Below are 17,116 nucleotides of genomic sequence, written 5' to 3'. Positions count from 1 at the left end.
CTTTTTAAACAAAAAAAAAACAAAAAAGAAAACAAAAAAAAATTTTTTTTTTGAAAATTAACTATGCCATTTAGTTCTTATAAACGTACTTAACTATACCCCGAAGTTAACGGAATTCAATAAAAACACGGTGTATAGTAAATTAAAGAAAAACAATGCGAAATTTATGTGTAAAAAAATACAAAAAGTTATAATATCCCAGCATACAATTACTGGGGATCGAACCCAGACCCTCTGTGCAAACAGAAAAAGCGAACGTTTACAAACTGAGCCAAATAGTTCTTAGATGGGTTGACGAAATTTAGCTACTCCTTCTCAAATTAAAATTAGTTAAAATTAAATATCTAAATACCGCCTAAACCAGCGATAATTTTTTTCTGCATTTTTTGCTATTAACTCTGTAAACATGTTTCAAAAAGAAAAAAGTCTTATGATATCGATACGACTATTTGTTTAGGCGCCAGGTATCACGACTCCGCCATTTTTAAAAATTTCCAAAAACCGGATTGACAAAAAAAATTTATTTAGTCATAAAATTCGGTCACAAAATTTCACGAGAATCGGTTAAGAATTGCGACCTGTAGAGGAGAACATCCGGACATACGAAAGCAAAATGCCCGAGTCAAAACGTAGACCTTCGCTTCGCTTCGGTCAATTAGTGTAATAAAGATGACTCTTATTTTGTTTACCAGCTTTGATTACAGGCTCTGTAAACGCGTCGTCTTATTTGAATGTAGGCGTAATTGTGTATGTGTGCTAATTTGGCCCGAGAATTTGAACGGTAATGTTCCTAAAGGCGGTATCCATGGTTATATATGATCGCAGCAGCCCAGTGACTGATTCCAAGAACTAATTAAATCGTGAAATAAAAATAAGCACTTATCGCAACAGTACAAAGTTTTCAAGTGAAGTTTTGTCGAGCAATACCGAAGTACATAAAACACGTGGCCGCCTACACGTTCTGCCTGACGATGACCCAACCAAGTTGCAAGAACCGATTACGTAGTTTTTATTTATTTCAAGTTAGTTAAATAAGACATTTTTCCTATAGTTCGTTTTTTTTAGCATTAGAAATAAGGTAAACAATCTTCATGTGTCTTTTAATTGAAAAACAGATTTTAAAAATAATTTACGGCAAATATGTAACAATTATGAATCTAATACGTTCATTTATATTCTTCTGCTTTCATATGTAATAGTTATTGATTTTTATAAAGCGTTTTTCAATTAAAAGACATGTCAAGATCGCTTACCTTCTTTCAAGTTCTTTCTAATGCTAAAAAAAAACGAACTATAGTAAAAAATACTGTTGAGTTGTTGACCAATCCTACCGACTGCGCCATGTTTAATATGAGAGTACAAGGAACGTGAGTCAAAGACGAGCACTGCTTTAAGTAAGACTGGTTTATTATTTCCTTCAACAACCCTCCGCATGCTAATATACAGGGTGGAAAAATAAGTCGGGCCCTGGAGGGAAACTACCTTAAATCCTTCAGTTGGCTCATTTTACTTAAAAGAGACATTCCTTTATTTTTAAAAAGAAATAAAACTGCATTCAAAGATTTTTCTTTTTTCTTCAATCAATCAATCAATCAAAAATATACTTTATTCATGTAGGCCTAGCAACAAGCTCTTATGAATCGTAATTAATCTTAATCTAATTATCAGAGCAATTTATTGATGTTAATATTATTCCATAATAAAATTGGATTATTATACATATCAAATTTAACACTAAGAATTTCACAAAAGGATCGATTCAATTTTGCTTCTCTAAAAATATTCTTGAGTACTAAATATTCGATTTTATGGATATTTTGTACGACAGACGAGTGTAAGACCTACTGTTTCTTGGAGAAATGTTATCATTAACATTAACTGTATCGACTGGTAGAAAAAAATAGCGAGTGTTTATTTTTTGGAAGTTTTACTCGGTTCGATTCCCGGTCGAGACAAGCGAATTTAAAAGAAATCTTTGAATGCAGTTTTGTTTCTTTTTAAAAATAAAGGAACGTCTCCTTTAAGTAATATGAGCCAAATTAAGGATTTAAGGTAGTTTCCCTCCAGGGCCCGACATATCTTTTCCACACTGTATGACACTGTTTAGAACATTGTCTTGCGACTATGGGGCTATTCATAAATTACGTCATTTCAAATTAGGGGGGGGGGGGGGTCAGGACATCGGATGATGGTAGCATGACGTAGGAGGAAACGAGGTCATTCGAAGCATGATTTTTGGATGATGTTAGGGGGGGGGGGGGGGGTCAAAAATCGTCAAAAATCGATGACGTAATTTATGGACACTTGGACAGCCCCTATGTTCGAATTGCAGGAACGAGATTTATCTGTTCTGTGATCAGACTTTCTGTCTATAGTTAGTTCCGTACCTGCCAGCCGCCAAAGACCACGTTCTTCTCAAGGTACAGCAAACGCTTGTCCGTGCACATCACCACCTCTTTGGCGGGGATCACCCACACGTGGGCCTCGTATGAGTCCGTGCTCACGAACTTTCCCTGATGGAATGAAAATAAACATATCAGTTCAGCTGATCAAGACGATCATAGTTGGATGAGGTCCAGGATATTAATTTAGAGATAATAATTATATCCGTATATGTGTAAGCATAATGACCATAATGTTTACTGTAGTGTGAGTGACCGCTAAAGGAGTAGCGGCGCGCTGTTACTAATAGAACACCCCGCGCCCCGACATTGCGGATGTAGGATCCCACATTCGTTATCGGATCGGACAATGTGAAATACATACCTATGTGTAGGCGTAATGTTTTCTGTAGTGTGCGTAGCGATAGAAACTTAGCGTGCTCGGACTATACGGAGTAAAGGTTTCTTTTAGAGTGGTATTCCACATGTCCAATTTCTTGGTCCAATGTGCATTGCGTCTCACTCTCTCATTAAGCAAAATGTGAGATGCAAATACACATTGGACCAAGAAATTGGATACGTGGAATACCACCCTTAGCGACCTCAGCCCGCCACACACTACACGGTACCTTCTCCAGCTCGGACAGCATCTTGTAGCCCTCGGCGTGGCTGCGCGAGTACGGCCTCACGCCGGTGTCGGCCGGCAAGTAGCGCGCGGCGCGCCGCTTCGTAGCCTCTTCTGACAAGTCAGCCGCCCTAAAGACATATAACATTTAATACGTAATGCTGGGTATATTTTTAGAGTGGTGTTGAAACTGTAATTATTTACCCGAGACAAGACTAATATGATTTCATAATACTACTACTTACTTCGGTTTTGGCCTACAAACTCTGTATATTTACAACTAAATTAACCTAAGCTAAAGCAATTTATGAATAAGTGTGGCCATACTACACAATTTTACTACCTACACTACAAGGAAAATGTTGTTAGGTTCTATAAAATTACCGTTCACTCATAATTGAAAAATAATATTACGTTGTTGCATAATTTTTTTCCCACTTCAAAATTTTTTCTTGATATTTTCAGTAGTCTCGGGAATATTCTAGAATAAATCTAGTGTATAGTAGAATGTTCTCGAATCTTTCACGTAGGGTATATAAGCGCGGGCTTGTTACAGGGATTTAGTTAAAATCGAAAAAATGGACCAACAACAACTTCGAGTGATTTACTTATACGAACACCAATTGGGAATCAGTTCGAGGGAAACAGCAAATAAGATTAATACTGCTTTTGGCTCAAACACTACTACCGATCGCACAGTACGAAATTGGTTCCAGCGCTTAAATGAAGGAGACACAAGTCTAAAAGACATTCCTCATACTGGTCGCCCCGTCACGTTTGACGAAGAAGCATCCATACGCCTCATGCTTTGACCGATGCTCAACGTGCATTACGAGTCAACATTTGTGAAAGTCTGCTGTTTCGCCCCCAAGGAAAGAACTTCCTGGAGTCGATCATCACTGGAAACGAGTCCTGGATCTTGTACGAGAACGTTACATGAAAAGCCTTTTGGATGCCTTCCGATAAACGGCCACCAACACAGCCGAAAAGCAGTCCGCATGGCCAGAAACTTCTCCTGTCAGTTTTCTGGGATTCGCAAGGAATGTTGTTGTGGTAGTTGTTGGACGACCATCAGACTATCAATGCCGAAGCCTACGTGAATCACCTACAGAAATTGGCGAACGCTGTTAAAGAAAAAAGGCCAAAACGACTCGAAGTATCATTACTTCATGATAATGCAAGACCACATACGGCGAAAACGACCTGTAAATTTCTAGAGGAGCTCGGTTGGACAACAATACCTCATCCACCTTATAGCCCTGATACAGCATCTTCGTAAAAAGAAATTCGAAAATTCCGGCGACCTAAAAAATTACCTTGCCAACTTCTTTGTCTCTCAGCCACTTTCATTCTGGGCTAAGGGTATTGAAACTTTGCCTAGCAGATGGTTACATGTTCTAGATAATGATGGTGATTATATTGTCGATTAATTGTTTCAATAAATAATTATTACAAAAAAAATTGTTTTATTCCAAAGTGGGAAAAGAATTATGCAACAACCTAATATATTATTTATTACATAACTACAGAATAATTTTATTATTATGAAATTTCTTTTTAGAATCATGAAGACGTAATATTGTCGTATATTGTTTCGCTTGTTCACGGACCATCCATAAAATACGTAATCAAAAGTGTAGGAGGGTTAAGATGTGAGTGACGTGTTAGTAGAAAAACACAGAATAATAACCTACACAGTTATAATAACGCCGAAACGAAACTGCGAAAAACGTCTTAAATATTTGCTAATTTTGCGTATTTTAAGGACGGCCCGAACGTCACGCGAACAAATCCATAATAAAATTTGGCGGCCCGAAATAAGTGATCCGTAAAAACATTGCTATTTCAAACTACCCAGCCTCGTGTCCCCAATAACCCTACTGTAAACTGCCTACAAGCCTAGTGAGTGAACTAAGTTAAATACTGATACCTCGGTCACGAAACGCACTATCCGATCCGACCACCATATATTGGTAATGTACTCGACCATACGTTGCTTAAAACAAATGTATGTCCATCAGCATCGAGCGTGCGTTCCGCGGCCCTCAGACGATTTGACGAAGGCGGACAGCCTTGTGATCAAAATGAACTAAGTCGTAACACTGTGTATGACTGGGACCTTCTGACAGTAGTGCAGAGTCCAGTAATGAAATCGACGAGGCCGCCGATCGGGCGCGTCACGAGCCCCGCGGTGCCGACTCCCACGCCCTTCATGAAGCCACCGGCGCCGCCGTTCTGCGCGCCTCGAATCGGCATCACGATCACGCCGCTCAAGCCTTCCGCTATGCCCTATAACCACTAGGGCACTCAACTACTAAAATCTCATCTTAGCGTTTTCCTGATAAAGGTGCCCTGGATCCACTTTGGCGATATAATCTAATAATTTGCGACTGTCATCTGACCTTACAATCCAGAAGAGAAACTAGGCCTCCGGGCCCTCCGGTTTCCTTGCAACGTTTTCATTCACTGAAAAGCTATTAGTAGTGGTTAAATATTTAACGCATTCACTGTCAACGTTTTCGTAGCGCTACGCTCGTCGCCCATCCCAGTGTTATCCCGCTTTGTACGGGAAACGTCTACGAACAGAGAACCCGCCGACCGGGTTCCCGGCACTCAATGTGTTAAACCCGCAAATCTATTTCTCCTCTAGCACGAGGAGGCCTTAGTAATGACAGACCATTTCCATATAGTTAACTCAAAATTCCTACAGGCGCATTAGTCACGAGGGGCCATCCATGAAATACGCTTAACATGGCACAACGCGGCGATAAGTATCTTCTGCTATTTTATTATAATTTCGCCTTAGTACCGTCCTAAATTATAGATTAAAACAACAAATTCAAAAGAAATAAAAATTGTTATAAAAAAGTTAAAGACTAAAAGGGGAAAAGAAGTATTTTATGGATGCTCCCCGATGTACCTTAGCTAATCCTTGGAAGTCTATACAGTCAAATCCAGTCCTAATGGTACGGAAATGCATATAGAATAACTAAGATTACACATTTTGTAACCGAACCCCAAGGGCCCGGATAAAGCAAGTATGGTATTATAATGTTATTTCAAAATTATAAAAAGCGTGTAAAACAATATTAACCCTTTGGACGCCATATTTCATATACAAAACCGTCAGTGACGTCACTCAGATGCCAAGGTTATGGGCGCAAGCAAGCAAATATAAACCATAATGGAAAGCGTGAATTCAAATTTTAATACCTATACATTCCAGTACAGGCATTAGATATGAGCGCCGATAGGCATTTAGCCGGCGGCGGCGCGCCGGTCAAAATCGGTCGGCGGCGGCGGCGAATCGGCGGCGTGGCCTTGAAACACCTTTGATTAATGAAAAAAGAATTAAAACCAAAATTTTACCGAATTTACACGTTTTTGCTGTAAGAAAGTTATAAAATAAGTGCATTTTTCAATTGCAAGCAACATTTATTGAATAAAGGTACGAAAAAAGTTTTATATAGTATAAACGGTATCGAGCGGCATCAGAGGCGGTCTTAATCTTGGCGAGGCCCTGGCCGGAAGATCTTTGCGAGGCCCTTATCTATTGTGCTAAGTAAAAAGTAGCGGATTGACTGTATCAGGGAAACATCTGGTCGACTGTCCAAAGAGCCGAAGTGAGGAAAATCAAGCTCCGTTATTAACCAATATCGACCCAACAAACCGGTTTATGTCAAAAAGTGAGGCCCAAGGCCGAGCTCCACCTAACACCGAAGACCAGATTCCGACGCCTTCCCATCCGAGGCCAGAGGCTGAGCTGCAGGTAAGCATACAGCTTAGAATCGAACGCCAAGTGTGAGCTTGGCTGACGGCCGAATGCGCGGAGTGCCGATTACGGCGCGCTTCTGTGCGAGGCTGAAGGCCAAGCTGCAAGAGGGCAGAGCTTGGAATTGGTCCAGTGTAAGCAAGACCGAAGGCCGATAAAGACCGTGGCCACAGTGTTAAAGACCTCTGGGGCTCTCCTGTAGGGGCATTCGTGCGAGGCCAAAGGCCGTGCTGCAGTGGAGCTAAGATTGGAGAAGAACCAAGCATTTTAAAAGCGAGGCCAAAAGTTACGCTCCAAACAGGGCCGAAAACTTGGAGGTTCAGATAGCGGCTTACTTCTATGCGAGCGATGCAAGGCCAAAGATTGGTCTGCGAGAGAGCAAAGCTTGAAATTTGAACAATGGCCAAGCTTAAAATGAGGCCTGATTCCGTTTCCGATGCCTTCCGTGCAAAGCCAACGGCCGGACCTTTGGGCGTGAAAACGCTTAATATCTGAAATTAACCCCCTTTTACACCTTTTTAAGACATTTAAACCATGCTTGCAATAATTGAATTCGCGGTGAATGACGGATGAGCTAGCCAGCTGGCAAAATTAGTCATTTCGTTGCTCTAACACTAGTAGCGCGGTTACCAAACAGAAAAGTTTGAATTTACCATCGATATTTTAGAATTATATGGACCTAAAATACCTTTTGAATGTCTATAAGCTATTCAGACTGGCGCCGTTAAAGAGCTAAACTAGATAAAATATATATTATCTGATTCTGAAAGTAGTAGTATCTAACAAGGTCACGCCGATAGCGCAGCGTCGGCGGCGGCGGCGCGTAAATTTTGTCGGCGGCGGCGGCGCGCCGGCGCGGCGCTCATATCTAACAGGCATACGAAATGTTTGTTTAGTTTAGGATATTTATTATGAAAGGTTCCTTTGCCGTAAGAATACATTGTTTAAATTTTGTTTAGACATTTTCTCGCCCAAAGCATTTCATGCATCATGCAACCACTTACCCACTTCATTCACAAGAAATAACATGCATAAACGTGTAGATTAGAATATGTGTTTCATGGCATTATAGCCTAACAAGTCGCTATTAGAGCCTGGAATAGTGGTGCTACAAAGAGAACGTTGAAATACTGGTAAGAAGGGTAAATCCAGTAAAAGGAATTAATATCATTAAAACTCCGCAACAAGGCGGGGGTCTCAAGGGAACTTGTTCGGCTATAAAAATGTTATAGTGCAAGTAATACATAAAACTTATATGTATGTTAGCTAAATATATTAAACAGGCATTTAAAAAATCGGTGGACTCTGCATAACAATGCTTAGGAACCCCTCCACTCCTTCTGGCAATGGCATGAAACTTAGGGCTCTAATTCACCTCCAGCGTGGAAGTCTCGTTACGTCGCGACTGAGGCCCTTAAAGGACTCCTCGACGCCCTCAGTGCGCGCTTTCTATCGACTTCATGAATAGCAGTCTACATGTACATGTGTAGTAGTGGGCCTAGAGCCGTAATTCACCTCTTTACAGCGTCGAAGGATCCCGAGGCGAAGTCAACTACGCCGGCCGTAGGCCTCGCGACGAGACCAACGGCGCCGCGACCGAAGCCCTTGAAGCACCCCTCGACACACTCAGAGCGCGTTTTATTGGTTTCATGAATAACTGTGTGTAAATGTGTAGTGGTAGTAGGCCTAGAGCCGTAATTCACCTCTTTACAGCGTCAAAGGATCCCGAGGCGAAGTCAACCACGCCGGCCGTAGGCCTCGCGACGAGACCAACGGCGCCGCGACCGAGGCCCTTGAAGAATCCCTCGACGCCCTCGGAGCGCGCGCCCTCTATCGGCTTCGTGAACACGCCCGTCACGCCGTCGAACACGCCCTGGGTGATGGTGTAAAGGTCAATACGTGGTAACCATACATAAACAAGAAACAATAAATGATGTAATAGCCAAAGAAAGTGGATGAACACGTCACAAACGTGCAACTTCACTCATGTGACTCACTTTGAAAATTTTAACCAAATTGCGGAACAAGATAGGTAAATTTTTTGATAACAGGAGAATGGAAAAAGCGGTTAAAGCGGGTGTCATCAAGCCGAGGATTGCGTCTCACTCACAAAAGTTACCATTATCTAATGACGTCATTGATCCCTTAATTTTAACGAAATTCTCTAATTTGGTTTTCCAATCTATCATAATTATTTATTAATATACTCGAATCACTTTTGATACTTAAGTTCATGATTCCTATGTTTATTAAGTATAAGTTATTATCGAGTAACACGGTTGAAAAACTGTAAGTTACCATGCATTGATCCTTGTGTAGTCTGTGCGTAGTACTTAATGTTATATTGAGGTAGTCATTTATAGTCATGTTATGTAACCATGTGGCTATATGGTATTGTTATGTATAAACTCAACTTACATAATTACCAAACATAAATAAATTCTTTCAGAACATCCGCTTCATTTAAAACTCTGATTTTAGGCTTATTATTTTTTTGAGCATCTAAAATATGAAACATTAGCATTTATTTGGCATGTAAGAATATAATCTGGCTGTCAATTCATATTTTAGCGTCAATTAATTTAGATAAGCACCAAATAGTTATACTACAAGAAAAAAATAAAGGGTTACCAAAACGGTGCTTCTATAATGACTTGGCATCTAATATTGTAAACAGAACAGGCGTTGGTGGCCTGTCTACGAAATTTCAAACCGCAGATCTCGGATTCTAACCCCGGTTAGTGCCAATGAGTTTCTTGGAAATGATGTACCAAACATCATTTGATATTCATGTACCGGTATGTACCGATAAGATTATCGCAATTCGAAAAATGTTTTCCAGATACTCCGTTTGCCAAATTTTCACTTCACCGAACGCGTTTTATTAACCCTTACAACGCCTATCGGGCGCGTCATCGAAAACCTTTGCGGAATGCACGAAGGTTGATATTGGGCTAAAGCCGCGCGGGGCAGCTGACATTTTTGGCGGTCCTTAGGGTCAAAAACCGGTAATTATTCTAAATTTTGAAAAAGGCATCCTGTGGGTGCCATAAGGTAAGGAGTAGGTTAGATTTGATATTTTTGAAAATCCGAGTGTTTGAAAAACGCGTGCGGTCAAATAAAACATCTGGCGAAAAATTTTTCGAGGTTGCGATAGGTAACCGGGCTCTGGTACGGAAGGTCAGATGGCACCTGTTTCCGTAATACTAGTCTTTGATTTAGGTTTCACAGGTGGACCCCGGGCACATTTAGGATGAACCCGGGAAAACGATAAGATGAGAAGAAGAATCGAATGTTGTAAACATGATCAAGATGGTTGCTATCAAAATATTTAAAATTTTTACAATTTAATTTAAAAATACGATGGCAAAGGATTTTTACTACATTTGTAATCTACGGGTCATTTAAAAATCGACGAAATCTAATCTGAAATTGAACAGGACACAAACTAGTAAATTTGGGAAAGATTTCTTTAGAAAGATGAGAGAAAAAAATTACCTTTTAAGTACCTATACCTAAATTATAACTGATGTTCTAGAAGGAAGAAGAAAGTTCTAGGCGAAAAATAAACCGTAAGTAATGGGGTTAACTTGTCTCTGCTCCAACTATTGTTACGATACGACTGGTCACGGAATAGTTAAATACTGGACATTTACCAATAAAGTTATATAAATGAACGTATTAATAAAAATCTACATACCATCACTAGACCTTTTCCACTCCTCGCGAGTCCCTCTTGTAAATTCGCTGGAGGCTTGTTTATATTGTCGCGTCGACGGCGTTGGTAGTCCTGGATAAATTAACAACTAATATTAATAAAAGCTATCTAAAGTTAAACGTAAAGGTCTTTTTCCCAAATGTGTATAACAATAACAACCATCCGAACGTTCGAAAACTTCTTGCTTTAGATTAAAGTCAGTAAATAGCAGGACTTAACTGGTTAGGAACAACACTATACCGTTGCTACTTAGTGGGGGGCGCACATAAATATGAAAGATATACCCAAGCAAAGTCGAAAGTTTCAGGGTCCATTTAAGTCAATGAAGGGGCTTGGTGGAGCAGTACTCATACCATAAAAGACCTTAAATCACAGCGGTATGATTTGACGATATATTAGTATTCTAGTTCTAACTATGTGCGGCTCACCAATGGGAGCCTAGTCTGCTCCTTTTTGTTCATGATATAGGATTCAAACGAGCAGACGAATAGCCCGATAACAAGCCATTACCATTACCGTCGGCGATGGACACCGACAATACCAGCGTCGTGCTCAGACTGACCTTGTCGAGCGATAGCGCGGCGAGGCCGTGGCCCATGGCGCCGGTGATGCGCGACATGGCGCCGGCCGCGCCGCCCACCGTGTGCCCCACCAGCGAGCGCACGCCCAGGAACAGGCCCTCGGCGAACTCGCCCGGACCTTGGATGGCGCCCTGTCAAAACAATGGTAACATATTGATTTTCCGAAACATTTTGCTCAGATGTGCTATGTGACCCGTCGAAATGACATTTTTATGCTTATTTTACACCAAAATCGTTATTTAGGTTAGGATATTTGGTATCCTACTGAAAATTCAACAGTTTTTATAAATACATAATAGCAATGGAGCAAAATAAAATTTGGCAAATGAAACATCTGACAAAAATTCGTCTGAAGTATTGTCAGGTGACTGAAAATAATATGTACGTGGTTTTTCATTGCCATTCGCTATTCAGATGAACATTTATAACATATTTCGAGAGCGGCGATAATTCTCGCCAGTCCAATCCAGTAAGGATATGATGGTCGTTCTTGTCTACGTGACAGCGTGATCAAACGGCATCCGTCATTTTCAATCGCGCTCTGTTAAAAACTGACGGATATTTTGTCACGTGGATAAAGCCATCCATAATAGGCCTACAGCTTGTAGGTACAATAATCTATTGTTAAGTCAATAGTAGTTTGTGTTACAAGGGATCAAAATGATATATTTCCGTCAAGGGCGTAAAAAAAATCTTAGTGTTGACACTACAGTGTTGCCACTTTTTAATTTCTACTCTTTTTTGCCAGGCTGTACATACGATGTTCATAGTTAATTATATTAATATTTTATACTGGCAATGAAATGTCGTTGAACAGAAAAGTGCCACTTTGATCCCTCCTAGCAGGGAAGAAAAATCCATTTTCTGATTAGATGATGTGAAAAGGAATAAACATACCTGGAAGGGTTCATAAAACAAGTCCTCGACACCCTTCTTGAGCCCAACGACGAGCCCGTACGGGTTTCCAATCACATCCAGGCCCAGAACTAGAACGTATAGCTGTTTGATCGCCTGCCCTTGGTAATGGCTTGACACTTGCGATATCAGCTCCTTTTGCGAGAGGAACTCGAAGTTGCGCTCGTAGTACGATAGCCTGTAAAATGGTTCATATATAAGACAAATGTGAGAAGAATGTAGGACAAGGATCAATAGAGAAATGTTATACTCTGCAGCACCATGCCAATAAAGGACGGCGCCGCCGAGAAAGAAAGAGACGTGCACTTTCAGCGGAGACAGATGCAGATTGTCGTAGGAGTTGTAAGGGGTGACTGGCTTTTCCCAATGGTCTGTGCGAGTGACCAATTTGAAAAATCTTTGCCACATGCGAGCAATAAATCGATGTACATTTTAACCCGAGAATAGTTTAAGGAAACGTAAGTCCGTAATCAATAATAAACCCATATTCCCTTTCGTTTAATCGGACATTGTCTAATAGTAGGTAGTGAGACCGGATGTCTGGTATTTTACAACTCATTTCGTGAGTGTAAATTTGTGTTGTGTTTCATACTTACTTGAAGACAACATCGTTCATGTCAGTGAGCGTGACGCCTATACTCTGCAGCACCGTGCCGATAAAGGACGGCAACTGCGTGGCGCCGCCGAGAGAGAAAGAGACGTGCACTTTCAGCGGTGACAGATGGAGATTATCGTAGAAGTTCTTCATGTCGGATGCGGCGCCGATCGCCGCTAGCGCTTCTAGGGGCTGTCGGGCGTTTTCGAGGTCCGTTTGGAAAGCTTCCAGCTAAGGAAAGAGTAAATTATTTAGTCTTTTAGTCACATATATTTTTGATGACAAGTTTAAAAAATACATCTTAATTTTTTTGTACTTAAATCATTTCGGAATCTAAGCATTGATCAAGAAAATTAAACATTATGGGTTGTTTAAAGTTCCATATTAAATACTAGTGTCTCACACTCCACAAAGTAGCCCGTCAAGCGTCAAAAGTAGCGGCCTAGCCAAGGTGACAATCGCTTGCACTTCGCCGTCGTATCGCATTAGGGGTCCCTTTGTTTTCCATAAAGTTTTAAGTCATAATGTATTGTTTGTCATATTATCGTTAGTCATAAAACTGAAACCGTTAACTTTTCAGGATATTCGTAAGGTTATTCTATAGAAAGGTTAGGTTTGTTTTATGGCAATCTTAAAAAACCAATTATGACTAACGAAAATTCGGACAAACAATACATTATGACTTAAAACTATTTGGGAAACAATAGAGACCCGTCGCATTATGCCTCTCTATCACTCTTCAATATTAGCGTGACAGTGACATTTGCGTTTCTTTCGCTACGAAGCGTTAGCGATTAGCATGTTGTATACGGGGCCCTGGAGTACTAATCTATGCAATGAGACTCACCGCCTCCTGCTCGGTGAGCAGCCGCTGCGGGAACATGCCGAGCAGAGCGTTGATCAAGCCCATGTCGACCTTCACGTGAAACTCCTGAATCAGCACCTTGTAGTACTTGTACTGCCGAACCTTGCTGTGCTCCATTATACGCTCCACTATCGACAGTTCGATGGACGGCTTGATTCCTGGTATAAAGCTAGACAATGTGACTCACCGCCTCTTGCTCGGTGAGCAGCCGCTGCGGGAACATACCGAGCAGAGCGTTGATCAAGCCCATGTCGACCTTCACGTGATACTCCTGTATCAGCACCTTGTAGTACTTGTACTGCCGAACCTTGCTGTGCTCCATTATACGCTCCACTATCGACAGTTCGATGGACGGCTTGATTCCTGGTATAAAGCTAGACAATGTGACTCACCGCCTCTTGCTCGGTGAGCAGCCGCTGCGGGAACATGCCGAGCAGAGCGTTGATCAAGCCCATGTCGACCTTCACGTGGAACTCCTGTATCAGCACCTTGTAGTACTTGTACTGTCGGACCTTGCTGTGCTCCATTATATGCTCCACTACCGACAGTTCGATGGACGGCTTGATTCCTGGTATAAAGCTAGACAATGTGACTCACCGCCTCTTGCTCGGTGAGCAGCCGCTGCGGGAACATACCGAGCAGAGCGTTGATCAAGCCCATGTCGACCTTCACGTGAAACTCCTGTATCAGCACCTTGTAGTACTTGTACTGCCGAACCTTGCTGTGCTCCATTATACGCTCCACTATCGACAGTTCGATGGACGGCTTGATTCCTGGTATAAAGCTAGACAATGTGACTCACCGCCTCTTGCTCGGTGAGCAGCCGCTGCGGGAACATGCCGAGCAGAGCGTTGATCAAGCCCATGTCGACCTTCACGTGGAACTCCTGTATCAGTACCTTGTAGTACTTGTACTGTCGGACCTTGCTGTGCTCCATTATACGCTCCACTATCGACAGTTCGATGGACGGCTTGATTCCTGGTATAAAGCTAGACAATGTGACTCACCGCCTCTTGCTCGGTGAGCAGCCGCTGCGGGAACATGCCGAGCAGAGCGTTGATCAAGCCCATGTCGACCTTCACGTGAAACTCCTGTATCAGCACCTTGTAGTACTTGTACTGCCGAACCTTGCTGTGCTCCATTATACGCTCCACTATCGACAGTTCGATGGACGGCTTGATTCCTGGTATAAAGCTAGACAATGTGACTCACCGCCTCTTGCTCGGTGAGCAGCCGCTGCGGGAACATGCCGAGCAGAGCGTTGATCAAGCCCATGTCGACCTTCACGTGAAACTCCTGTATCAGCACCTTGTAGTACTTGTACTGCCGAACCTTGCTGTGCTCCATTATACGCTCCACTATCGACAGTTCGATGGACGGCTTGATTCCTGGTATAAAGCTAGACAATGTGACTCACCGCCTCTTGCTCGGTGAGCAGCCGCTGCGGGAACATGCCGAGCAGAGCGTTGATCAAGCCCATGTCGACCTTCACGTGAAACTCCTGTATCAGCACCTTGTAGTACTTGTACTGCCGAACCTTGCTGTGCTCCATTATACGCTCCACTATCGACAGTTCGATGGACGGCTTGATTCCTGGTATAAAGCTAGACAATGTGACTCACCGCCTCTTGCTCGGTGAGCAGCCGCTGCGGGAACATGCCGAGCAGAGCGTTGATCAAGCCCATGTCGACCTTCACGTGAAACTCCTGTATCAGCACCTTGTAGTACTTGTACTGCCGAACCTTGCTGTGCTCCATTATACGCTCCACTATCGACAGTTCGATGGACGGCTTGATTCCTGGTATAAAGCTAGACAATGTGACTCACCGCCTCTTGTTCGGTGAGCAGCCGCTGCGGGAACATGCCGAGCAGAGCGTTGATCAAGCCCATGTCAACCTTCACGTGGAATTCCTGTATCAGCACCTTGTAGTACTTGTACTGTCGGACCTTGCTGTGCTCCATTATACGCTCCACTATCGACAGTTCGATGAAAGGCTTTATGCCTAAGAGAAGACAATAACAAACGGATTTTACTTTTTAACGTCCACGTCTTTCATACACGTAACAATTTACAAGCGTCTGTCATGAAAATATATATATATATGCCTTTTGGGATAAATGATAGTCATTCGCTTCAATGATAATTTGTGTTCTGAATAGTTTATGCGTAACTACGTTTGTTTGTGAACATGTAATTTTATGTGATATTGTGAATTGACATTACTCACCCATGTTGTCCTGGTTAGCGACGGAGGGTGGAGGCGGTACGGGCGCCAGTGTCACGGGGAAAGTGGGCAGCGGTAGTTGCTGGTCGATCTGTAATTAAGGCAGTCGATGAGCTTATGTTTGTTTCAACAATATCTTAGCTTTTGGCCAGATACATATTTTTAAGAGAGACATGTCCCGCCGCAAAAAGTGCCAGCTAGATTCTTAGATACTTGAGGCTAAATATAGAACGTCAAAAGTTTCATAGGGCCAATCCAAGAGTTACTCTCGTGGGTAGATAATTAGATTAGACTCGCCTGAGGCCGAAGTCCATACTCACTGCACTTTCTTCCCTAACTATAGGGAGATTGTCCAAACATGACAGGTGATATGATTACCTGTAAACGGTGAAGGCGCGCGTGCAATCTTCTCGAATGCGCCGTCATTCCTATGGAAGCCCATAGACCAGGCTCCACTGTCCGCCGCAGGAGGCGCGGGGACGGCTTAATGACTCGCATCTGTTCGAAGTTCACCTGCATAACATTTATAAAATGAGAAAACAAATTTTATACAATACGCAAGATTGAGACACAAACTTCATAGCCCATTAGTCCAAATGAGAACTCTTCAAATATTTTGCAAAGGTATGGCGCTATCGCTCGATAAGGTGGCACCATACCTTTGGCCTATGCTCGTGTAGATGGTGACACTTTTTGACGTTTAACAAATTTAACACATAGGTATCAGTGATGAAGTCAAATGGGCGAAAGATGGCAAAATAACTTTGACAATCGCCTCTATACTAAATTCTCTTTGCCAACACTAGAGTACCTCTATTTTGTCATGCACATGGCACACACTTAACGTTGGTTCAGAGGACGCCTTGTTAAGCAGATACTTTTGATACGCCTCCTCGTACTGCCGGAGCTTGGTACCATTGATTTTCGACCAACGTGCCCACATATGAAGCTTGATTTTAGTCTGAAAACTTAAACGATTCGCCAACACTAAAGTACCTCTATTTTGTCGTCCACATAGCACACACCCAACGATGGTTCAGAGGACGCCTTGTTGAGTAAATACTTCTGATACGCCTCCTCGTACTACCGGAGCTTCGTACCATTGATCTTCGACCAACGTGCCCACATATGAAGCTTGATTTTAGTCTGAAAACTAAACGATTCGCCAACACTAAAGTACCTCTATTTTGTTATCCACATAGCACACACCCAACGATGGTTCAGAGGACGCCTTGTTGAGCAGATAATTCTGATACGCCTCCTCGTATTGTCGGAGCTTCGCGCCTTCGATCTTCTTGTATCGCCGCGCGCCCAGTTTGCATTGCTCCCATATTATACCCGAGCTGTGGAAGTAAGTGCGTTATAGAAAAGTGAAAATACAGACGGCATTATAAAATACATGCAGTATTAATAAAAATATTATTATGTCCTCTGGCGGT

General features: G+C 42.2%; 1 protein-coding gene across 1 annotated transcript in view; it reads right to left on the bottom strand.

The window, feature by feature from the left end:
- The window catches only part of LOC134792417 (intermembrane lipid transfer protein Vps13), a 106,889-nt gene that overhangs the window by 5,533 nt on the left and 84,240 nt on the right, over positions 1-17,116 (bottom strand). The window contains exons 51-61 of the mRNA XM_063763715.1: positions 16,858-17,020; positions 16,056-16,190; positions 15,681-15,768; positions 15,280-15,455; positions 12,589-12,818; positions 11,975-12,170; positions 11,059-11,208; positions 10,479-10,568; positions 8,482-8,651; positions 3,011-3,137; positions 2,388-2,513 (exon numbers count right to left, since the gene is read on the bottom strand). Of these exons, the coding sequence (XP_063619785.1) occupies positions 2,388-2,513; positions 3,011-3,137; positions 8,482-8,651; positions 10,479-10,568; positions 11,059-11,208; positions 11,975-12,170; positions 12,589-12,818; positions 15,280-15,455; positions 15,681-15,768; positions 16,056-16,190; positions 16,858-17,020 (1,651 nt within the window). The remainder of the gene's footprint in view (positions 1-2,387; positions 2,514-3,010; positions 3,138-8,481; positions 8,652-10,478; positions 10,569-11,058; positions 11,209-11,974; positions 12,171-12,588; positions 12,819-15,279; positions 15,456-15,680; positions 15,769-16,055; positions 16,191-16,857; positions 17,021-17,116) is intronic.

Source organism: Cydia splendana, chromosome 7, assembly GCF_910591565.1.
Source record: "Cydia splendana chromosome 7, ilCydSple1.2, whole genome shotgun sequence".
NCBI lineage: Eukaryota > Metazoa > Arthropoda > Insecta > Lepidoptera > Tortricidae > Cydia > Cydia splendana.
The sequence above is the reverse complement of the archived record's forward strand: the minus strand, read 5'-3'. Positions and strand labels throughout refer to the sequence as shown.